Consider the following 26,168-nt stretch of genomic DNA (forward strand, 5'->3'; position numbering starts at 1 on the left):
CACCCGTTAAGAGACATGAGCAGTGTACCCATCAACTACAGGTGGACACAATCAGCACAGGTGCATGCAATGGAGACAGGCAGCACAAAAGAGCACACCACACCCCTACCCACACCCCTTCCCACACCAAGATGGTCCCAATAGCAGCCGCATGACATGACAGCCTTGACTACATGATAGCAGTGCAGCACCTACAACAACAGCCAGCACCAGAGGTGAGCCGTAACAGGCACCCATTCCTCACACCATACAGGCGAAGACAGCCATCCACTGAGGAGGTGGCTCCTAACCCCTGTACGTAACCCACAGAACCATCAGGAAGAGGACAACAATATAGTACATCCTTCCAATGACAGTGCTCCGCTGCCTAAGCGGCCTGGGTGTGGCACTCCTGTACGGCCGTGTCAAAGTGGCAAAGACAACCATGGCATATGTAGAGCATCACAAAATGTGCATATGATGGAATGTGCCTATGCCACTTGAAATTGACATGCAACCACCAGAAGAGTATGATGTGGCTGGGGATGAGTGCGGGTGGAATGCCCCGGCAGGACATGAAACAGGCAGTGCCAAGGAGGCACACGATGTGCATCAGCATCTGAATCTGTAATCTCATCATGCACCAAGGTGAAATAGCATGGACGTAGATGGGAATTGTTGCCCTGGTGCATGTTTCGAGGCCCACAAAGGACCCTGTCCACAATGAATGACACATACACAATAATGGAGACGACGCTTGGGTTTCAAACTCTGAACAGTGTATATTGAACATATTGTGGTACTAAAGTGCATAACCCAAACTCCCAAAATACACCCTTACCCCCCTCCCCCCTCAACACACCCAAACACACCCTTACCCCCCTCCCCCTCAACACACCCAAATACACCCTTACCCCTACCCCCTCAACACACCCAAACACACCCTTACCCCCCTCCCCCCTCAACACACCCAAACACACCCTTATCCCCCTCCCCCGTCAACACACCCAAACACACCCTTACCCCCCTCCCCCATCTACACTCCCATTTGAGTCTCATGACGTGAATGTGTCCATTGCCACATGTGGCACACGAATCCTAGTGGCCCTATTTGCCAGTGCCTGCATCGTCATCTGGTGGTTGTGAAGCCGTGCGCCGCAGGTTCCGCATAGACCGGCGCAGGGGACTAGTCTGGCGTGAACTCCCAGACGAGGAGGGGCCTGGTTCTTCCAGGGCCGTGAGTGGGCACCGACGCTCAATAGCGTCTGCTATGCGGTTCATGGCCTGCCGCTGCAGATTTGGCTGGTGCATGCCTTCATGCCCTCCCTTGTCTGCTGTGCAAGTGTAGCAATGTCCTCCCTCAGGCGGGCTGTCTCTGCCACATGTTGACCTACTAGGCCACTCATCTCGGTCTGCCTCTGGTAGATGGCCGAGAGGTCATGTTGCATGGTGGGTGCTGGTGGGATGGCTGATGCACCTGGTCCCATTGCACTTGCATCAGGAGAGGATATATGGGGGCTCCATATCCCTTCTGGGGTGGGTGAATCTCCATGACTACCCGGACCTGAGGAGTACCTCGGGCTTGCCAGTAAGGGGCTTGTTGGTCTGGGGCTCTGGCTATCAGCATCAATGGCAGGTGTGTCCTCCTCATCTGAAGGTGGGGCCGTGGCTGCTGCTTCACCCGTTGAGCTGGTGGCAGCAGAGTGCATTCCCTCGATGTTGCCCTCACCTGCTGGGAGACACACTTCCGTGGGTGCCACGATGGGAGCAGCCATGGCCTGTGGATACGTGCAACTGGTGTTCCGGCTGCTTTTGTCCCTGTGGTCATGGACACTCGTCCTGGCTGCCCTTGTGGATGTGGCGGTGTCCCCTGTGGCATCCCTCCTTGCTTTTTTGCTGGATGTGGAAGCAGGTGTGGAAGTGCGTGCCTCCTCAGTGTCAGTGTGTGATCCTGCAAGGGTGAGAAATGTTGACAACCATCAGTAATGGGTCGACCTGCCTTGAGCAAAATGAATACGTCATTCCGTTCTATGCATTCCGGGCTCTTTAGTGTGGATGCAGGTAATGGGGATGTTGGGTGGGTCATGCATGAATGGGTCTGTGTTGTACGGGCATGTGGTGATGCATGCATGTCTGTTTGTGGCTGGAGCCACGGCATTCATATGGACACGTGATTGGGGGGAACATCACACTTCACTGTGCATTGTTTGATGCATACACTCACCTCCATCGGACGAAACGGCCACGCCATGCTCAATTTGTCCAACTCCCTCAATGCATTCCACCCCGATGGTTGATGCACATGTCTCCTCCCACTCAGTGAGCTTGATTGGCGATTCACTGCCTCCTCCTGTGCCCGTAGCCAGGTTGCGGTTCACGGATAGAATGTTCCGCACACGGAGCCGGAGGTCATCCCACCTCTTTCGGCAGTCTTTTACTGTGCGGGTTGTGGTGCCTACCGCGCTGACCTTGTGGGCTACCTCTTCCTAGATGGCCTTCTTCTTCACAATGGTCTCCCGACGCATGTCGTTGTTGAAGACGACATGAGCATTGTCTGCTAGTGTCTGCGTTAGCATAAGGAGCTCCTCCTTGCAAAATTTCTCCTTGCGTTGCCGCTCAGACGATTTTTTAACGGCCTTGGGCATCTTCACGGTATCCTTGGTGTATTTCCCAACGTGGTTCCTGGTAAGGTGTCCTGGATAAGGAGGATGGCAATGGATTATGTTTTTAAAGATGGCCGCCGTGCTCTTTCCCGTTCCGGTGCGATGACGCTATTTCCGGTTCCGCAATATTACTGTAACCGCTATTAGCGGTGACCGCTAATGGCGGTCACCGCCATTTGCGGAAACCGCTATTTGCATGTGGCGGCAGGTCGGAAGTGCTAACAGCGCTTTCGAGGATGCCGTTAAGGGACTTTTTGGGGACTTTTGCGGCATGGCGGTAGGCTCATTACCGGCATAGCGGTAGGCTCGTGCCCGCGATCTCGTAATGGCATGCAATTTGCGACCTCTTGAGAGGGCGGACACGCTATTTACGCCATGCCGGTAATTAGCAATTTTTACCACCTACAGTGTAATGAGGCCCAATGAAATGTTATATTTTAAGTGTCACATTGTAACATTTCACAATGATGATTGGTCAACATTTCTGTAATCATTCACTCCACTTCTACTCCTTCTGGTGCAACCAATGGTAAGCGTAGTTCTGACTGTTACATGTGTCTAATGTTCCTGCCCAATCGCAGTACATGAGAAGAAAGATGATTTCATTGCAAAATGAGCTAACCAGTAAACACATCACTGTACAATGTACAACGTGATCAAATAGGCCAATGAATGTTAAAAATGTACAGTAGTACCTATATTGTTGACTACACCAGCCAATGACCAGTGAGGAAGTTTCTGTAATTACTATATAACCTGCCATTGTGGCTGACTCCTTTGAATGTCTTTTTTATATTTCCCTGCCCTGGCAGTTACAATACATTTTTGCTTTTCTTATATCTCGTCCATCACATTTTTTGGCTCTTTGGATTACTTTTATTGCCAGAAAAGGGACTTGCCGTACAGTTCCTCTGTCACTTCAAAGTGTACATAAACTTGTTTTCAATGATTTATCAAAATGGGTGTTGCATAAAGTTAGAAAGAACATTCCATTTGTCATTTCATAAATGCAGAAGTCATCTCATGTTTTGGGGCAGAGACACACTTTTTCAGTATAATTTTAGGATAGTGTGATGGCTACTTTAGTACCATTCCTTTGATTGCAAAGTGGGCTTTGAAGCAACTATGGAGTCCTGGGGAGCGGAAAAAGAATTCCCTTCCATTCAAGGGCTGTTACTGGAGCTACAAGCACACTAGCCTAAACCTAGTCTTGAAAAAGTGCCTCCTTGTATGAAACATATATTGATTCATGGAATACTCTGGGAACTTTAAGCAACAACCCCAGTGATACACAATTGGAACCCTGTTTAAATAAGCAGCACCTGGACGACAACAAGGAATTGAGTGTATTTGACTCCTGTGCAAATAACACGAGCACAGGATGTTCTGCATACCTTTCTTTAACCCACTAATTACTAATTCACCCTTATTGAGAGGGAACTCTGAAGGATCAGTGCAGCCAGAGCACAAACAGACCACACAAATAACAGCAAAGAGGTTGTCTTTTGTCTGTTTACCTCCAAACTGCTGTTCATGGTTCACTGTGCAACCGTGTGTCAGGGGTAAAAACTGACACACTGTGCTGACCCCCCCAAGCTGGCTGTGCTGGTCTGTCTAGATATAACAGAAGATTATATGACAGCATAAAAGGGCCTTACATGTCCAGTACACATGAAGCTGTAGTTAGTATCCATAACTCGCTCAGGATTGATCCTCCGCAGGGTTTCTTCATGCAGGAGACCACCAGGCATTGCCAGGGCGCCTTCATGTCCATAGTGTGGGGATTCCTGTTTTCCACCGTGCTCATGGTAGAGTTAGACAATCCTAAAAAAGGTACCCAAAAGGATAGAGGAAAAACTGTTTAGAGACTCTGCAGCATGATGGATGTTCCAAATAATGGCATATGACAGTGCTTGCTAAGTGTGTTTGTGCCAGACAGAGAGGTTTGAGTGAAGGTATGCATACACTAATTGGAATCATTGAGCTCACTAGCAGATCTGGAAGTGCCCTACCAGTCATGAACTGACCCATAGCGATATATAGGGACCGTACCTAAAATACCTGATAATGGCTGTTAGCAATGTTATGGGGTCATTGTCACATAAGGGATATTTCAATGATACAGGGGAAAATGCAGCCACTGACCTCTCTACCAACAAAGACACTGAGTTCAAAGGAGGCATCAGTTAACCTATCAGTTATCAGAGAAACTAACCGCAGTCTATGTCATAACAGACACAAATCGAGAGAAAAAAACCATGAAAGAAGGCAGACAGACCTATCAACCATAAAACCAAAGACACAGCCTCATAAACCATAAATCTATCAGTCATCAAAGGAACCAGACAGAGACAAATCTGCGAATAGTAAAGTAAAAACAAATAGATTAAGACCCATCATGAAACAAGAGAATCAACCAAAGTTGGGTGCTCCGGAAGGGAAAACAGAGAGATCTATCAAACACCAGAGAAAACAGAGTAGATATGTTAGTCATTAGAGGAATCAAACACATATATCGCCTATCAGAGAAAGCCATCACAAACATGTCAGTCTTCAAAGAGGTCAACTGCTGAACACAGAAACAAGTGCATATATCACCTAATGGAGAAATAAAACACAAGACAGGAAAGAAACCAGCAAGTCTCTAAACCAGGATACAACATATTTAGACATGTTTTGGACAGTGGTTAAAGCTAGCTACAAACCTCAACAATCATTGACTTTTTGGTTACAGAAACATTAACAAAATGTTTTACAGATAGCAGCGATACTAGCCACAATCATATCAAACAAGAGTCACACTGGCCACACACCTCTCATTCAGCAGAGCGTCAACTACAGATCTTTGAGCTCACAAAAAAATCAGCAGGTTTGTAGCTAACAATCAAGACATGCATAGCCAAATAAGACAGCAAAGAAAACAGTCACAGACATTTTCACCAAATGCAGAAACAATCCACAAGCAGCTCAGATGCTCGAGAAATACCTATGTCACAGACATCCTGGCTTAAAGAAACTAAGCCCATCCATCTTTAAAACTGAACTGCATATCTCAGGCCCACAGAGAACAGATCCTTAACCACTGAAAAGATAATATCCACCATACTCAGGTAACAGAGAACTAAACTAACAGGTCTTGGAGACGGACACAGGTGCATAAGCCTTCCTCATGGACTACAATTAGAGTGGCAGCATTCAAATTGTACATGAGGTCGTATCTGCCTCCCCTGAGGGTTCACAGGATTGTCCCTTGTGCTGCTGCCCTATTTTGGAGGGCATTTGGAGCTGAAGGAGATTTTTTGAACATGTATTGGGATTGCCCTCAATCTAAAATATACTGGAAGGAAGATTTGGCAAGAATTAAAGATATTACAGGTTTTCCCTACTTCTGGACACCTTAGTTGCTCTGTTTAGGGATAGAGATGATAAAGGACTTTACCCTGTGTCTGGAGGGATAGCTGCCTCCTGACCCATCTGCTGCATGTGACCAGACTAGTGGTAGCACAAAACTGGAAATCCAAACAGGAGACCCTCCTGACCATGTGGTTGGCTAAAAACTGGGAGATCACTGCTATGGAAAAGATTACATTCCCAATGTATAACCAGGCGTAACATTTTTGAAAATGTGGGCTCAATTTATTGATCGGGTCCAAAGGAGTGGCCTTAATGTCCTCACACTGCACCTCTTCCACAATTTCAATCTGCTTTGAATATGGGTTTGGATGGGGGAATCTTTGAATTGGAAGAATATTACCGAAGTTTGGGCATGTACTTATTTGTAGGTTATTTAAGGAATATTAAGCATACCTCTGATTGCCGTCTGATAATCACTTTTTTCATTGTAATAAATCTTCAATGTTACTCTTTCAGTAATGAATTATAAATAAAGTATGTAAAGAAAAAGAGACACAGAATATATCTTAGTCTACAGAGAAACCAACAATGATCAGCTTGTCCTACAAAAAAAAATCAGCTTTGTTTTTCAGCTTTCAGCTTAGTTAATACAGCTCTGCAGTGAAACTAGTTACATATTTAACAACTGCAAATAACCAAGCCATGTACTTCTCAGCCTACAGGACAACCCATCACAAACCTGTAAACCCACAGGGAAATTAGTGGCTGTTTATTTCAAAAACAAATTAAAACAATTACAAATATTTTATCCAACAGTGATACAGACAACAGTCTCGTCGACGAAGAGTTCTGTGGCAGACGTCTCAGGAAACAGGGAACCCAACTTTAAGGGCCTCATTACAGGGTAGGCGGTGAGCCATGGCGCTATTAGCGCAATGGCTCATGCCGGTAAAATACCGGCACCGCCTTGGCGGAAAGGGGATTTACCGCCCCATCCCAAGGTTGGAGGGGCGGTAAATCCCCCTTCCGCCATTGCCCTTCCCCATTCCCATTTCTGCCCCATAGGGCTCAATGGGAACGGGGAAGGCGCTAATTACGGCACCGCAATTTAGCGGTGCCGTAATTAGCTCCGAGGTCCCTTAGCGGGTTGGTATTTAACGCCTGCAAAAAGCAGGCGTTAAAACTCCAACCCGCTAAGGGACCTCGTAGTAAGGCGGCAGGGATTTACCGGTACCGGTATTTTACTGGTACCAGTAAATCCCTACCGCCTACCCTGTAATGAGGCCCTAAATCTCCAAGCCTATGGACAAACCAGAAACATGTCTTTCAGAAAAGAAAAACAAACACAGGCTGCAGCCTACAAATGGCCAGCCATAGAGTCCTCAACATGTAAAGAGACCAGCTACTGTGCAGACCTCAAGGCCCCAAAAGAATGCAACCACATTTCGTCTAATCTACAGAGCAACCAGATATCGACTTTCCAGTCAATGGGCCTCATTACAACTCAGGCGGTAAGGGTTTTACGGCGGCGTAAACAGCGCCGACCCTTACCGCCTGAGTACGAGGTCCCTTAGCGCCATGGCGGACTTAACACCTGCTTTTAGCAGGTGTTAAAATCCATGGCGCTAAGGGACCATGGAGTTAATTACGCCACCGTAATTTACGGTGGCGTAATTAACGCCTTCCCCACTCCCATTATGCCCTATGGGGCAAAATGGGAATGGGGAAGGGAAAATGGGAAAATGGGGATTTACCGCCCCGCCAAGGTTGGAATGGGGCGGTAAGTCCGCCTACCACCATGGCGTAAACATAGTTTACGCCATGGTGGTAAAGTCACGGGCCAGGCGGTAATTTACCGCCTGGGTCGTAATGAGGCCCAATAAGTAAAACAACCAATGCAACCTACATTGACACCACCAATTACAGATATTTTAGTCAACAGGGAAACCCCCCACATGCCCCTTAACACACACTGCAACCAACAATGGACCTCTCACTAAACCAATGGACCTCTCACTAAACCAACCAATCGCATATACTTTAGAGTGCAACAAAATCAGGACGTCCAAATATATAGAGAACCTGCATACAATATGATCTCTCAAATAGTGGAATTCAGATCAAAATGATATCAATATACGGAATCTAATGTATGAATTAATCAGGTAAGGAATAGGGCACCAAGAGGTTACCCACAACCCCTCCCCGACCCCAGACACACATAGATGCTACCATTTAAGTAATGGATGCCAAAGGAAGGGAACTAACAAGGTAGTACATCACTAGTATCTCAATAGCAGAAGGCACCATACAAAGCATGACCCCTTGGCAAGCAGAGAACCGAAAGAGGGAGAGGACTAACAGTTGGGTGGGAGAATTGAAGAGTAACTCAAATCCAGTACCCTCAGAGGAGCCAGCACAATTAAAAGCACAGTTATCACGAGAAAGAGGGTAAGAGAGCCCATTACGAGTAGTCTCACCTTTTAGCAGGCTTGAGTTCTTTCGTCGAAGCTTGTGGTGCGGTGTGATCCAGGCAGCATCTGGGGGAGTATAGGGCTTGCCAGCCATCTGGGTGGTCTTCTCCACCCAGGTCATGTAGTGTGAGAGTTTCAAAAACACAAACGGCTTCTGGCAATCTGTGTCAAAGTCACTGAGGATGCCAATCTGCAACCAGGACTTGCTGAAAGTATCTTCACACACCAATGGTGACCCAATGTCAGCCTGGAGAAGGATGACGTAGTGGGTCAGTTTGGAAACTATTCTTGAAGCTCAAACACCCCAATCTTTCGTCCACCCACAAACAAGACCTCCCTCATCCCTTCCAAAGAGGTTCTTAATCTTAACAAGTGGTAAAATGACCAAGGGAAAAATCTGGACATGCCACAACATGGTGTTGGCTCTAAAACGCAAGTGTGACAGAGGCAGTATAAGTCAAATGTCAAGCAATTGTCCATGGTACACAGTTAAAAAGCAGCCATCAGCCACAGACAACAGTTATAGCCTTCATACATAGTGCACATATAAACTGTGACCTTCAGCTGTAGTATGTATATATGAGCTGTGGCCATTAGCCATAGAGCATAGTTAACTTGTAGTTGGGATTCAGCTACAGTATACAGTTAAGCTACTGTATTGCCATCACCCACGGCATACAGGTAGGTTTCCCTGGGTACAATTCCCAATTCATGGAGTAAGGTTAAGCTGTGGCTAACCCTCTACAATGGTGTACAGATAAGCTGCAATTGTGATTTAGCAGTTGTGTATTTATAAGATGAAGTTATCCTTTAGCCATGAAGTAGAGTGAACAGGGACAAAGATTTTGCAAAAGGAAAATACATTATTGCTCACTAATTAGGTTTTAGGCTTTGCTGTTTTTTGACCCAAAACAATTTTTACATCAGTCGCTTTTTAACTTCTTTTCTTACTTAGACTGTCCTCCAGTTTCTGTAGTGCCTTTACCTTCTGACATAAGAAGTGACATTAGAGGAGGAAAGAAAATCTGTGCATCTAATAACGCATCAAAGATGCAAAGAAACTGTTACATTCTTTTTACTTACCACCAACAACTTTACAATTCTGGTAATCCACCCCCTCCAATAGACTTCTATATTTGGTGATCTTGCCCCCTCAGCCATTTAGAGAGGTATTCTTTCTCTAGCGATCCTGTTCCTCTGAAATGCCTATAGACATATACTTGGCAACCCTGTATACCATCCCCATAAACAAATACTCACACACCGATTTGAACCCCTCCTGCATACAGTCACAGGCTCTCACAGATCCTAGGTATAATGGTCTGAGTAGGTCACTGATATAGGCAGGTGAGGGCCCCCTAGCTTTCTTAGGCTTGCCTATTGGTAGGAGTCATTGCAGAACCAAGGACAATCTTTGGGGGTGAGGGTGGCAGCTGAGATACAGAGTAACATAGAAATGTCCAACCATGAGTGTATTGCAAATGCTTTGTCCTTGTTAAAGATAAGTACAATATGTGTTTACAGTACATGGTAAGAGATAACAGAAAGTCTCAAGTCTTAGTGTGGACCATTTGAGGTCCCATAATTAATTTGATTGAGGTCAACCATGAGGTCAGAGAAGGTAACAGACTTGCAGTAATCTGTATGGCAAGTGTTTGGTTACTGTATCCACAGAAGGAAGCTGCACCACTCACTCCTCAACAGCTGTATAGGGCTCATGTAGGAAACAATGGGAGAGAAAGGTTTTCCTCTGATTGGCCAAGTGGGAGATGGTTCTGATGCTGAGCGGTGATTATGAAGGGAATTTTGTGTGTGTTCATCTCGGGTCCCTTTTGAGAAACCGTCAATCACTCGGGTGCTCTGCTGGCCGAAGTCCTTTCAGGGGCGAAGCCTGATGCTCAGATTATTTACAGTTATAATTCTTGAAGTGCTTCTGAACAGAGCTGTAAAATGTGTGATTCATGTTAGAGGCTGCTGCTTGAGTGCAGTTCAGAGCACCCCTGCGGCTTCTGGGATGAGCAAAAGGTGGGGTGTACAGGAAGCAGCAGCAGCTAGGAGCCACAGCTGTCAAGGCACTAGTGCTGGGGTACAGCGTAGGCGTGTCCTGTTCGAGGAAGGACCATCTCCAGTAGTGGAAGCGTTCAAGATGACTTAAGACAATATCGGCTGCCCATGCATCTTTGTCATCTTCTCTACATGGGTGGAGTCAGGGTATTGCCGGGGCTCAGCAAGGAACCCAAGGGGAACAGGAGCAGAGTCTTGGGTGAAGGCTGCTCTTGCTGAGACATGAAGGGTGACCACTGTCCTTATCTACCCTGACCGCTGGACATCTGGTTTCCACAGATTGTGGACAGAACTTTGCCACAATGCGAATCATGGAAAATATCCTCATATCCAGTTTTCAGGTCAGCACCCTCTTATGACCCATTTCTTTAATAAGTAACTAGAGGTAATCCTCAACCTAATGAGAAATTGGAAGGATTGCCTTCTTTGAAAAATGTTAGTGTTCAACTGTTCAGTGAGGACTTTGAAGGCTTCTTCCTGGTACAAATTATTTAAACATGGATTCAACAATAAATCCAAACATCCACTCAAACTGGTCTCATCTGGGTCTGTGCTCTGACACCATGGAACTCCTAGGTTGACAGAATCATAACATCACTTATTCTTAGTAACAAGTCCTGGATGCAGGAGCCTGCACTGGATTTTACACAAGCATAGATGTTAGGCTCATCCCTGACGAATAGTTAAGGTGTACTCCATGGACATTCCAAAAGCTCCACCATCCAGTGGAGCCCTTACAGCCAGTATGCAAGGGTAATCATACATGGAAAAGAGACTATACTTGGTACACTATTCCTGAGGAATATAGGGTCCCTCCTGGAGTACACTGGTATTTAAATCTCTGAAGATATTAGAAATAGCGTTTATCAGTAATACATTAGTCAAATCTGCGGTACAAAAGTGAAAATGTCCAGGGCAAGCAAAGTATGCAAAATTCTTAAACATGGCAAACGTCTAAGATTGGAAACCAAATCTGCCATTTTACAGCAGTGTCTAGGTCACACCTTCAAACGGAGACACCAGATGCCACAGCACAACCAAGTACCACGCATCACAACAGTGCATCCCGCACAAGTGTCAACCGGAATCAGACTGCCAGGAAGTAGCTCCTAATGATGATGGAAGCCACACTGATGACTTCAATGCATCATAGTACGGGAGCATTATTAAGTTTGTGGCAGTTTAAGTGCAGAAAAGGTAGTACTGGTCTTGTGCTACCAGATTAATTTCCAAGAGATCATTCTTCGGTACTTGGCATGTAAGGGGGAAGACATCCTCAAGATGGCCTCACTGAAAACATAAAATCTTTAATATCTCTGTCATTTAAAGATGGAATGGAATTCAAAAAGTCTCATTTGAAAGATATCTTCTGGGCTAAAAAGGTGTTTCTAACAATGTTTACTCTTAGGTTCAATGATACTCAAAAAACGTCCACATGTATATTATGAAACCTCATTTGTACTTTTAATTGGGTATTCCACAGGAAATAAAACACAGGAACTTGAGATTAGAGCAATTGCTACTTTATTTTAACTTGTGGAATATGATTATGTACTAGGACGAACCTGTTGAAATTACTAACCTTGAGATACCATCATTTTATAGCATCCTTTAGGAGGTCACTAACTGCGATCAAGACCATCTTTGCTGAAATCATCTTCTTCACCATCAGAGTCTTCTAAGTTTAGTAGATTAAGAATCATGATCACATTGTGTGTTTCCTCCACCATCACACATGTCTGTACAATTTAGCGTCTTTGCTAAACATTTACACAAGGGGACTGTATCTGTTTTTCACACATGTACATCTTATCAACTGCAGAATGGAGCACATGGCAGTTCACAGAGGATTGGAGCTATTTCTCGGTCTTCCATGTTCTATCAACGTTCAATGAGAGATAGAATTGTTGACTGTGATTGGTCATCTGGGTTCCAGATCACGACCCTGCTGTTGACTCTCTCCACTGCAGTTATGCAAGCACTACTTATATTTATCAGCTTGTTTGTTTCTTATGAAACACAGTCCAGCACATCTATGCAAGTTTAGTTATACTGGTTCTGGGCTGACAGAATTGGCAAATAATCAACCTTTCGGGAATTCATTCTTGTGTCCCTAGTGAATTAAGTACCAAAAGGATGCCTTCAGACATGCTTTCCAGCATGACATTTTACCTTTACCTTTCCCTGACAAAGTAGCTGTACAATCAGATCCAGAGAAGAGATAAAATACAGAAGCTTTCAACTAGTCTAGTGAAAAGAATATCTGCACAACTGAAATAATGTGTTTTGAAGTAGGCACAAGTGAACTCAGAGGGGAGTTTTGGATACATTCTCATAGCAAGAATAAGAACATCTGCTTCCTGTGCACATATATAGCGTTTTGTAGCTCCTCTTTCTGTGGCATTCATGACAAAGATTATCTTTGTGTCTGCCTCGTCTTCTGTACTACTAAGACATTTCAAAGACCAATGCAAGATTGATACTTCTGTACGTCATGCCACTACAAAGTCCGTCTTGGTCTTTTGTTCACACTGAAGAATTCTTTGAACTAGGTAAGTAGTTAATTCATCAATGGTGTTAATGCGTTAAAATAGCTTCTTCATATTACCATTAGCTAGGTTTCTGCTAGGTTTCTGCTGTCCATGGTTCTGTAGAGCGTTGGGGCAACTGCCTATCTCGTCCTGTTATATGCTTGAGTAAGTTTTCATTTTGTGTGTCAAACACTAAGTATTTCAATATACTCCCAGTAGTTCTTCGGAGTTCTCTTGGTGAATAATTCAGCCAGGTCTGTTCAGACCTTAATGTCTTTTGACTTATCAAAAGCTTGCACCTTTGCCACGCCATCAGTAATTGAGAGAATTAAGATATTTTCTTGTTGAATGTTGAGTACTGGTAATTGTCACAGTTGGAATGTTGTGTTTGCTGTTCTTGTTCCTGCTTCGCAGGTGTAGTGGAATTGACTGCAGGATTTCAATCAGTTTGTGTTTATGCTGCTAAGGATGCATAGTTCCACTATCATTAGTGTCTATGGCACAGCAGAGACTTCATAGAGTCGTGATGTCTCAAGTACACCTACTTGATACTATGATCCGCTTACAATGAATAGTGGGCCAAATAGTGATCTGTCTGCACTTAACTGTTTAACAGTGCCAACACCTTTTTTATTTTTACTTCTAGGAGCTTGAACATAGACTTAGGTTGTTCTTCTTGATCAGATCCCATAAATTCATGGTGCTGGTTTCAGAGAGGCGTCTCAATCGTTTTGAACTCATTATGCAATCCAATTTCAAGAGCACTGCTCTCACTAACATCTTCCAGTTTTGCCTAGAATCCATGTCAGGTCTACTTCTCAAAAGGATTTCAACTCCTAGCTCTTCCGTTAACATCAGATTTGTTACAAACTTTACCCTTTGGCTTTAGGTGCTTTGGGTCATTGTAGGAGATGAAGCTTGTCACGTAGCAGGCCAGTTTCAGCACAGTTGTATCGTACAATACCATGGACTGTGATTCATCTTAGTCATGAAAGTCTTGATAACAAGTCAGCACAGTGGCATAGCAGGTCCCCTACCATAAGGTATGCCCTAAGGATGTCTAAATTATCTGCACCACAGTACATACATTTTCTTTCACATTGTTCAGTGGTACACATACTCCTCCATTGTCTTCCATATGGTGTAGAACTTCATTTGCTAAAGCTGTCTTAGACAGGAGAATTGTATTATAATTGACTGAGGAATCCAAGGCATACATAAGCTGCACCTAGAATTTGCTGCAAGCTTTGCAATGTATCGTTAGGCCAACAGCAACCAGGAATGAAAGTCACATATGTCTTAACTTTACTGACGTTAAGGCAACACATGGGAACTGGCATTTTCTCAGCCACTCATATAACAGAACATGTGACAAAGCAGCAGCCCTCTGGTTCAAATGTGTATTTTCAATTTGAAAGCTATGAAACATTCTTCTCCTACATATATACAATTTGAAAAAGAATAACACTTCTTGTTGTATTTCTTTTGTAATTGTGAACCTGTGAATTTCCACTTCTCCTCTGCCAGGATGTTATTCCATAGTAACTCAGCAGCCGGATATAGAACGCTGCATATTTGAATTTATAATTGAACTTGCTCCTGCATGTAAAAGCACAGCATTGTTAACTGATTTTAAAGAAGTATGTTGTGATTGGTTCTTGAAGACATAATTGCTGAATAATAATTGCATGCCAAGACATTTTCAGTAAGTGTTTTCAGGGATTTTCACTATATCACATCTTCCTCCTACACACCAATTGCATGATAGATTTCCTTGTAGTGTCGCTCAGTATCTTCAATTGTAACACCCTTACCTTAAAAAAGGTCCTTTAACAAACAGTCAATTAATTCTACCCATCTTGACACAAAGTGGTGTTTCAGGAGGTTTTTCTGGACTTCGCAGGACATAGTGTGCATTTTGTACACAACATTCATTTTGATAAACAATGTCATATGCATGAGCAGCTTTTAGAATGATGAACTCACTCAACGTTAGTTTCAATTGGCTATTTCCATTCAATGGAACAGCATCCTACATCTTCTGGCCTGAATCGTCAGTGCAAAACGTGTGCTATGGATGCCTCCTAGTTTCAGGTCCAACGTAAAAGAAGCAGCCATGTTTTGTCATTCCATACTGGTACTTTTGGATCTTGTACCGGGAAGCTCCTTCCTGCTCACTGATCTCTCACCAGCATCTTCATTTTCTGCCAGTTGCTTGTGTGTAGTAGTATTGTATGACCAGTATTCTATCAAGAGTACATTTTTGTGAACACTTCTTGAACAGGACAGGTGTCACCTTTTATTAAATTGGTTTAATTCTTCTGCAGTTGCATTTTAGAAGTTTTCTGCAAGGTGTTTATAATCGCTTTCTGCACACTCTTAGAATTCTTAAAGCATCAAGTAGTTTTTCAGCAGATGTTAAGTCTTGATCTAAAGTCCCCGTTTGTTGACATCCACATAAGCACAAATGAAAGTCTATGGATGACAGTGGTTGATCTATTTGCATTACACCGCCCATAACTTCAACTAAATGGTTGATAATATAAATCAAGCACTCGGAAAAAATAAAGAACGGAATGTTTAACAGTAGTGCTCTAAATGCAAGTCTGTACTGTAAATATGAAAATTTTTGAGACACCATTGACTGCAGAGTAAATGTTGTCAGAACAAATTAAAATCCATCCAAAAATAATTGAAATGTTGATGTACTTCGTTGGCAGGCATCTTGATGACATCATCATTACTACACACCATTGATACAATGGAAGTTATTAATCTATATATAGTTTCTGATGACACAAAACAAATCCCAACTTTTCCTTCCTAAAACTGCCACATAGCATGTTTTTCTACGTATGACCATGTTCTATCAGAACCATATTCGGGGTTGGTGAATGGTGATGAGGAATTTGAAGGTTCTAAAATTTGCAGTATTCAGATTTTGCGAGACCACTCACAAAATCTAGTTGGTTGAAAATGTTATCTTGTTTGTGACATCTCATTTGAGACTACTGCCACTTTTCATTCACTTCTATTTGTATTATGTCTGTAAAACGTTTTATTGTAGGGGACTCCCATGGGTGGGTGCAGGGCGTTGAAAAGGTGGTTGACCACATACTATTATGGCTCTTGCTCTGGGCCTAGGCCCATTGCCTGCAGCTTGGTGAACCCAGTCTATTGTGATGACTTTTAGCATTCGGTGCAGCATATTACATCCCTGGGCATCAAAGACTTCATGGCAGCATGGAGACAGGTCTTGTTGTGCTGGTCTTTGGTGCTGTTTCTGCAGTTGCACGATTGGTATCTTGACCAAAGCTCATTCAAGAAACCTAGTTCTATATTAACTTGCAATCTGATATTATGCCATGCTTACCTTATTTCCCTTTAAGAAGTATCTTCGCAATTGAATATGGCTATTGTTGACACCCTCTTTCTGTCACATGCTAGTGGTGCAGTATAAAAGTAGCTAGTGACAGTGGGGTGGAGCATCACAACTTTCTGTGCCTCTATGGTCGCTGCCAGATTTCTCACTACTTGGCTGTTTATCCTCGAGTCTCTAAAACCTGGTTCAGATACGCTATACGGTCCTTCAGTTTTTTGTGCCAGGTGCTTTTTCCCCACAAGGGGACCCGCCTCTAATAGCACCCCGCAGACCTCAGGTATTCAAACTGAGGATGGCATCAGGGAAGAGTGAACTATGTCTTCAAAGTACAAGAATGGGGCACTTGTGCACACTGATCTCGACAACATATACCAGCAGCAAAATCCATAAGACCGGCAACACTAGTAGTATTACTAGTTAAAAAAAATAAAAACAGTACTAACAGTTCCACTATTAATACTAACACTATCCGAGGTGTACTACTAGTAGCAGGGGCAGCAGTAGTAGTACAGTTAGTGGGAAATGGGAATAGATGAGAGGTTCACAACAGATGTATGTCAATAGGGGATGGGGCAGGTTCACAAAGGATATTTTTAAAAGGGCTGGGAAACATGATCATAATATTACAAATAAGTCTATAAGGGGCTGAGGGGGTAGGATCATCCAATACTGTAGTTTATGTCATAGGGATATTGTAGGATTACCAGGTATGTAAACATGTTGTTCTAAAATAAAAGAAAATGAAACCTTTTCTTTGCACCTTCACTGCTGCAGACTGCATGTCCCCTCCTCCTCAGATGTTACTTCCTCTTTCAGGGATTGTAGGCAGTTCCAAAATTAGATGACAACCTTAAGAGGAAAAAGACTTACAGAAAATTTAAAATAAGATGATGGTCAGTAGTTATTGCTTACAGATGAGGAGAAGATAAAACATTAATAATAAGAAGTAAACTTGATTTCACCCTATAAGCTGTGCCCTTTAGTCTGCGGGACCTTAAGCCATGCCTTACAGTTAAAAATATGTCCTTCAACCCTAGCGTACAGTTAAGCAGTGCCATGTTCAGCTGTGGGTTACAGTCAATCTGTGATTGGTTGTCAGCCACAGAATACTATTACCAATGGTTGGGCTTCAGGCATGGAATGCAGTTAAGAAGTGCCTAAGCTATGAAAAAAAGTTAAAGGCATGGTCTAGTAAAACATGTTATTGTCCCTACGGGTCGGCCATGTTTATTTTAAGCCTAAGTGGCTCGATTTTAGAAAACTTTCCTATGGACCTTACCCGAGTTTTCGTCCATTAAACGCACGCGAAAACAGGCACCAGGGAGCCGCCATTTTGTGATAATCCTATCACTTGCCGCATCGCCCTGGCTGACCTGCTTCTGCGGGACTAAATCAATTCCCCCGCCCCTGAGCCTGTCATCAGCAGACTCGTACCGCCCATTTCCCAACGCCAAAGCACGTCTTGTGTCAACATTCGCTGCGCTTCATCTAATGACGTGTCGCCATGGAAATGGCAGGACGCCTCTTTCCTCAATAAGTATAAACAGACCTTTTCACAACACACAGAAGCAGATTTTTGATTCCATTCCTCTCTCTGTGTTACTTAGAGTATTTTGTGACTCGTTTCTGTGCTCTGGTCAGCTATCTTCGCCGCTTGTAGCCCGTGTGAACACCTGTACCATCTCGGTAAATTATTTTACTTTGTTTACCACAAAATGGTTACAATAATGCCGTACATGTACGAGCCCGAGTATACCGAGGAGGAACTACTGGAAAGGGAAGCACGCGAAAACGATGGGGATTCGGACGGCAGTTGGCAGGACGAATCAACAGATGAAGAGCCTGGGCCTAGTCGCATGGACGGCGTCTCCACCTGGTGCACATGCAATCGGTGCGAGCTAATGCCAACCGAGGAGGAGAACTGCTGCTGCCGAGAAAACTCGGGATGCCTGGCCTACATTTCGGAAGGCGAGCCACGACCGCAATGCATCACTGAGCTGCCAGACTTCAGGGCACCCTGCCTCACACGGGCCGTGTTGAGAATAATGATGGTGCTTTTGCACGAACTTCGCGCAACTGTTCGTCCTCGTAATCCGAGTAACGTGTAAGTATACTCTGCTTGTCATGCCACTCCTATTTCATGGTCTTGTACTATATCCAAAATTATATATTCATATCATAGTAACGCATGAAAGTCGTTCAATAGTGTGCATTGTCTAGATAGCATTTGTCCGTGCAGAATGCCATTAGTTACAAGAATTGTCATTGAAAACAAACATTTATTAAACTTATCTTGGTCATTTAAAAACAGTTTGTTTCATTCCTTTTCACAGGTGGTACAGGCTGGTGGCCTATCGTTCCTTTTCATGGTGGCTCCACGGGAGGCTTGGACACCGTGTTCGAAGAGTGATACCCGCCTGTGCCATTCGTGCCATAAGAGAAACGTTCCCGAGTGACAGCGGTCAGTACAGGGGATTTTCTCTCGCTGTGCTGCAACCTGACCTGTATAATCTTTAAAGTCTTGTATTTTTGTGTCATGAGAATAAGATACAAAATAAAACACCACATATATTTTAACAACGGTTATTTTGATTTTTTAAATGAATTAAGTGTGTCTCCATTCAAGGATGGACGTCAGACATCTGTGCTCCGAATGGGTGAAGGTCTGGTCGCTGTGAAGCAGGGTGGTCACTATCTATCTAAGCTAACATAACATATTCTCGATAATGCATGCACTAAATAACACTTGTTCAAAGTCTTTCAGTAGGTTATGTCTCTATAAAAGTCACACATATATCTATACTAACAATTACCATTGGATTATACAGGCCTTAGGGTCTTGACCACTATAATACACCGGTTGAAGTGTGGGTCTGTGCTCACAAGAATCTCTGGTATGTGGCATTTGTTATTGATAAGCAACGAAATACTATCAAAGGCGGTTCGCACCCGGGGATGCGCGCTGGCATGGGGGGCTGTCACGGGCGCGAACGGCCAAGGTACCAAACAGCATGTACACTTCAAAAGGTATCCCACGCCAAGGGGCCATTGCTCACATGGCCTCCTCAGACCCCGTGTCTCCAGCCAGGCCTCCCCTTGAAGCAGGCCGCCCCCCTGCAATCCACATAAGTGTGTCTCCATTCAGCAGTCTTCCTGTGCCTTATCTGCACGCCCCAGGCCCATCCATCCCACCCCCTCTATCAAAGGCGGTTTGCGCCAGTGGATGCGCGCTGTCAGGGGCGCGAAAGGCCAAGGTGCAAAACTACATGTACACTTCAAAAGGTATCCCACGCCAAGGGGCCATCGGTCACATGGCCTCCTCAGACCCCGTGTCTCCAGCCAGGCCTCCCCTTGAAGAAGGCCGCCCCCTGCAATCCACATAAGTGTGTCTCCATTCAGCAGTCTTCCTGTGCCTTATCTGCACGCCCCAGGCCCATCCATCCCACCCCCTCTATCAAAGGCGGTTTGCGCCAGTGAATGCGCGCTGTCAGGGGCACGAAAGGCCAAGGTGCCAAACTACATGTACACTTCAAAAGGTATCCCACGCCAAGGGGCCATTGGTCACATGGCCTCCTCAGACCCCGTGTCTCCAGCCAGGCCTCCCCTTGAAGCAGGCCGCCCCCCTGCAATCCACATAAGTGTGTCTCCATTCAGCAGTCTTCCTGTGCCTTATCTGCACGCCCCAGGCCCATCCATCCCACCCCCTCTATCAATGGCGGTTCGCACCCAGGGATGCACGCTGTCAGGGGCGCGAAAGGCCAAGGTGCCAAACTACATGTACACTTCAAAAGGTATCCCACGCCAAGGGGCCATCGGTCACATGTCCTCCTCAGACCACGTGTCTCCAGCCAGGCCTCCCCTTGAAGCAGGCTGCCCCCCTAATACCACGACATACATTTGTCATTCATTCACAAACAAACCCCTGTTTCTAATACTTTATAAACCACTTGATATGTCTCATGAGAACATCTTTGTGCTTTGCAAGTCAACTCCTGAACGTGCTACCTGGCAACCACTGAGATCTACGCTAATCTGCTCGTCGTCGTGCTATCCGTGAACTTCTGTGACCGCTTAGAGCAAAACCATCAGTGTGCTACCTGTGGCCACCCACCTATTCTCCTGCAACATACTGCTCTGCTTGGTGAATCCAACTGTTTGTTGGTCAAGGTAAGGCCATGTATCCTAGTCATATTTCGCAGATTTTTTTTCTATCTATTTGCGAGTAGAGTACACAATAGTGCTATGTTCATTGGTCTCATTGCTATTGACTTGATTTTCCATTGCTATGCTATCAATAGATCTATTTATTTTCATCTGTGTCTATTGTCATCGAATTGCATCCTTCGGGGGTCCAGTATATAATGTAAGCATGTTTCCTTCTCGTGCAAGACAGAACATCCAAGGGACAAGTCACATGTTCAGATTTTAGTCACATCATTTATACATTTCTGCAATTTATGCAAATACTAAGCCGCACATAATGAACTGGTATAGTTCCTGCGACCAAAACAGACCTTGCATTGATCATTGTATGATTCATTTACTTTTGTATCAAATCTTTATTCTTGAAGATTGTATAATAATGTCGATATTTACTTTTCAGATGTATCAACAATGCCTGCCTGTTCGATTAGCGGTTGCCCTTCGAAGACCCATGCGAAATCTGAAGGCACTACAATGCATGTATTCCCGAAAACTGTTGATCGATTAAGAGAATGGGTCAGACATTGCGGATATCCAATGGATGAGCTGGAAAGCAGAGTCCAACAAGTCTTACAGGACAAGAGGGGTGATCGATACCGCATCTGCAGCCAGCACTTTTCCTCGGACATGTACACAACATCTTGGGTAACAAAGAAGAATAAACGGCGAACGACACGGAAATTGCTCGAAAACGCTATTCCCACTCTATTCGTCCACATTCCGCCACCGGGGAGTCAAGTGTCCGGATTTAGCTTTAGGCCTTGCGGTAGTGTGTAGGTAGCCGAATGGATTAATTGATATTGTAGGTGTTCTATCCCTTGTAATAATTTCGATATTGATATGAGTGTATAGTTTTTTGAATATATTCTTTTTCGATTTCATAACCCACAAACGCAATGTATATATATGGGAACAGGGAACTGTGCTGTATTGAGCATTTTTCAAGTATTCTGTCGCCTTGCATGGCTATTTTTAATATGCATTTCATTATCAATCATTAATTTACCTTTACAACTTCTTGACTATCCCTTGAATCTGAAGCAAGAACATTCTACATCCTTGACGTGGTCGCAGTTATCAACCACTTCTAGCGCGTATCAGGTAATCTTACTAGGCTAATCCGCTACAGACTTGTTTTATGCATGTCAAGTAATAGTTTTATTCTATCGTGTAATTATTTTACCAAATGTTTGGTTAGTGCTTTCCAATTGATATACACCTTAGTTATCGTCCACTGGTGTTTGTTTTCAGTTATAATTAGTGGCGTCCATACTAATGCAAGTACTGTCTTTCAGGGAGATGCTGAAGCGTCCGCCACATCTACAACATTTCTAGATGTTCTTCACCTGCAGGAGGTATGGATACTGACAGATCCATCAGCGTCATCATCAGAGCTGGAATTCTTGTAGTTTGATTGTTCTACACAATGTTTCATTCGTGGTTAGCCGTTGATATGTACCTGTGCTGTTGACCCCAGGTGTGTGTTATGTTTTCACTATTGTAATCCTCACTAATGCAAGTACTATGTTTCAGGCAGTTGATGGAGCGTCAACCCCTGCACTTGATGCAGAGCCTGACATTCAAGTAATTCCAGGGGAAGTGGAAGCGGGACCATGCGTATACGAATCTGCGCAACAGCTTTCCGAAGTGCGCACTACATTAGCAACATCCATAGATATTCTTCAGCAGCACGAGGTATGGATACTGACAGCTCTATCATGCATGATCATATAACGTGATTCCATTTGCTATACTTTCTTCCCTATTAACGCAAGTGCTGTGTTTCAGGGAGACGACGGAGCTTCCACTACAATCACAACTTCCCATTTTTATGATGCAGATGTAAAGGAATCGGAGAAATAAGTCCATGAAATCTGCATACTTAGATTTTCCTTGATTGTTTTAGACAATGCATAATTTGTGGTTATCTTTTTATATGTATCTGTGCCCTCGACCCCAAGTGTGTGTTAAGTTTCCAATATTGAAAACCATACTAATGCAAGTACTGTGTTTCAGGGAGATGCGGATGCCTCCTCTCCAATACAACCATTCATGGCAGTCCATGCAGAGCCAGAGGTATGGATACTGACAGCTCCATCGAAATAGATCATCACTGGTCGAATACTTGTCGTTTGATTGTTGCACACAATCTTTAAATCGTGTTTGGCTATTGAGATGTACCTGTGTGTTCGGCCTCACGTGTGTTTTATGCTAAAAATATTTTGATACATAGTAATGAAAGTACTATGTTTTAGGGAGACGATGGAGCCTCATTCCGTGCTGTCTATGCGGATACAGAAAATATAGGCGTTGCAGCGCAAGAGGAAGGGAGGACATGCGGAAACGAATCAGAGCTACAGCGTGCAGATGTTGAAGGTCGAGTCAAAAAAGTTGCAAAGAAAAAAAACCAAAAAAAGGTTAGTTACAAACAGTTCATAACTTTCAGAAAATGTTTGTGCTGGGGACTATTTTATGTTTTTTTACAGTCAATTGGACTACACTTTATCTTGTGTTTAAACTGAACATCCCTTTTCCAATCGCTCCTCCAGTTACCCGTGGGTGTCAGAACTATACATACACAGACAGTGAAGCGAATGAGAGATGTTGCTTGCCAGACCATGTACACTATAGAGGAACTATTAATTGAGGCTAGGCGTGTTCAGGCTCGAGATGCTCATGTCCAATGGCCAGAACATGAATTAACTGTGTTTGGAGAATACAGCAAAGTTGCATTGTACAATTGCTACAGTGCGACCGCACCACCACAAGAAGATGTTATTGGATGTATTGAAGATAGCTCTGAAGTAGTTGCAGATCAATTCACACATTCTACACCGCCAAAGATTTGCCACCCAAAAACCTGTCGACATTGTTGTGTTCTCCCATCAATGTTGAAGTAATAGATGTCGAAATGATAGAGAATGAACCAGCCGCAGCATCCATAGACGCATCAGAACTTGATATCAGCGATATTACTTTCCAATGTGTTGAAATCTCCACAACACCACAGGCCGAAAAACGTTGACGCAGGATGACAGTCTAATGAAAGAGAGCAAATACATTGTATTCGACAGTTGTTTGATGGAAATTATAAGTATGCGGAAATGTGTGCATTCGTTAGAGGGAAAGTATGTGGGAAGCCATTGATTAATGTGACTCGTCAAATAAAAGGCAGTAACGTCAAAATAAATGTCGCCTGTAGATTAAATCATAGGTTCTCATGGTCTGCACAAACGATGCTGGGGAAAATGCCAGCAGGCAATCTACTGTGTGCAGCTGCATCACTTTTTAGTGGCTCCAGTTTTAGAAAGTTAGAGGCTTTCTTTCAGTTTGTGGGACTCCATATCATTTCTAAATCGCTGTACTACATATACCAACATGATTATCTGTTTCCGGCCATTAGTGATGCTTGGAAAATTGAACAATTGTCTCTAGTAAGTACATTCGAAGGGAAACGTTTCAGGCTAGCCAGCGATGGACAGTGCGACAGCCCTGGATTTTCTGCCAAGTACTGCACCTACCACTTTCAGGACATGGATAGTAAGAAAATTGTGAGTTCGGTGGTCGTGCAGGTAACACAATGTACATCCTCAGTGGCCATGGAGAAAACTATGGATTTATAAAATCAGTGGAATATCTACAATCAAGGGGAATGCACATCGACCTCATAGCCACGGACAGACATGTTTCAATTGCCAAGACAATGAGAGAGCAGTTCCCACATATTAATCATCAATTTGACGTATGGCATCTTGCTAAATCAATCAGTAAGAAAATCTCGGCTGCAGGAGAAAAAAAAAGGTTTAGAAAGTATTTTGCAGTGGTCCCATTCTATCACCAACCAACTTTGGTGGAGCTCAAAAACTTGTGAAGGGTCAGTGGAAATACTACTTGAAAAATGGCGGTCACTGATGCACCACTGTACCAACGTTCACCGCTGGACAGAAAATCAACATTTCCACCAATGTGAACATGGCCCTTTGTCCCCAGAGGAGGCACGGAAGAAGAAGTGGTTGATTCCATCTTCACCGACACACAAAGCCATTGAGAAGATTGTTTTCGACAAAACTCTATCAAGAGATTTGAGAGGACTGACAGAATTCTGTCACACAGGAGATTTGGAGGTGTTCCACAATATGTGCCTAAAGTACAGGCCAAAGCGCTTGCATTTTAGCTTTCGGGGCATGAAACATCGCACTCTACTAGCGGTCTTGGCCCATAACAGCAATGTCGGACGTGAACAATCTAGAACTAGGGGTAAAGTAAGGATGCCTCGCTACACTAAGGTGTTTTCAAAACGAAGTAAGCAATGGGTGATCAAACCAGTCTATGATGAAATGCAGTTCGACTTTGTGAAAGGCCTTATTGTTGCTGTGTTAGAGAAGCACAGATATGGAATTTTGGACGTTTCTGTGCAGAGCAGTGATCCATTGCCACCGAACATTGCAACGGTGCCATGCCCACCCGAAGCACAGCTGGTTGTGAAGTACAAATCCTGGTTTAAATAATTGCAATACAATTGTCTTTTTGTAAATAAATGTTATTATACAGTGTACCTGTAACCCTAACCTCTACCTTCACCATCATGGGTGGCGAACAAGCTGGGTGTCATCTTTGAATTCTCTCTATTCACCTCATATATGTGTATGTATATATTTTTCTCATGTCTCATCTCATGTAAATGTAAATGCTGCGCACTGTTGCGCACTGTTAACGGAGGGGAGGCTTGCGTATTGCAAATAATAAAACAAACAAACAAACAATAAATCTCACTTTTAACTCAACTCCTGTGGTACTTTATACTTTCCCTGACCTTCCGCCAAAAATTAAATGTCTCAATTTGGGCTGCAAAGCTCGCAGACAACGGGGACAAAATTGGGGGACTTAGAACGCGCCAAGCGGGCCGTGGCATTTGGGAGAGAAGCCAGTTTGCATTTGCACATTGAGGCGCACTACATAGAGGGATTCTAAACTTCAAGTTCTCACAGATGCCTTTACTATGTGATGTTGCAAATAAAGAATGCGAAGGACAGCGGCTTTGATTTTCAGCTCGCGCCCAGAAGAGGCCCACAAGTCGCACTGGAAGTATAAGGGTCTATTGTTTTTTGACCTTGAGACAGGGACCATGGCGAAAGAACTACATTTGAAGGGGGTGCGCAATAACGTAAGAGACGATAAGGCAGAAAATTCAGAAACTAGACCGAGTTTCATTTTAGTTCAGTATACGAAAAATCGTTGTCAAGAGCACAGTCCGTTTTACAGACTGCATTACGAAGAGACACAATGGAAATTTCAAATATAATGTGAGTAAATCTTTAGACGCTTTTATACAGGAATGAAGATTTAATTAATGGATGCATGAATAAATGAATGAATGAAGAGCTAGGAAAAGCAAGGAAAACGTGTTCATAGTGGGCACATGGGCATGCAGGTCCACTGGTCTCACCGATCTCGGTCCTTGGCCCAGCCACCTTTCCCTGCACTGCCTACCTGCACTACGGGACTGTCTCTGTATCCT

At 43.9% G+C, this 26,168-nt stretch overlaps 1 protein-coding gene across 1 annotated transcript in view; it reads right to left on the bottom strand.

The window, feature by feature from the left end:
* Positions 1-26,168, bottom strand: part of LOC138567268 (uncharacterized) — a 1,463,541-nt gene that overhangs the window by 242,962 nt on the left and 1,194,411 nt on the right. The window contains exons 9-10 of the mRNA XM_069645299.1: positions 8,477-8,717; positions 4,301-4,466 (exon numbers count right to left, since the gene is read on the bottom strand). Coding sequence (XP_069501400.1) covers positions 4,301-4,466; positions 8,477-8,717 — 407 coding nt within the window. The remainder of the gene's footprint in view (positions 1-4,300; positions 4,467-8,476; positions 8,718-26,168) is intronic.

The sequence above is a fragment of the Ambystoma mexicanum genome, chromosome 2p, assembly GCF_040938575.1.
Source record: "Ambystoma mexicanum isolate Mex_15411 chromosome 2p, UKY_AmexF1_1, whole genome shotgun sequence".
In the NCBI taxonomy this organism is placed as follows: domain Eukaryota; kingdom Metazoa; phylum Chordata; class Amphibia; order Caudata; family Ambystomatidae; genus Ambystoma; species Ambystoma mexicanum.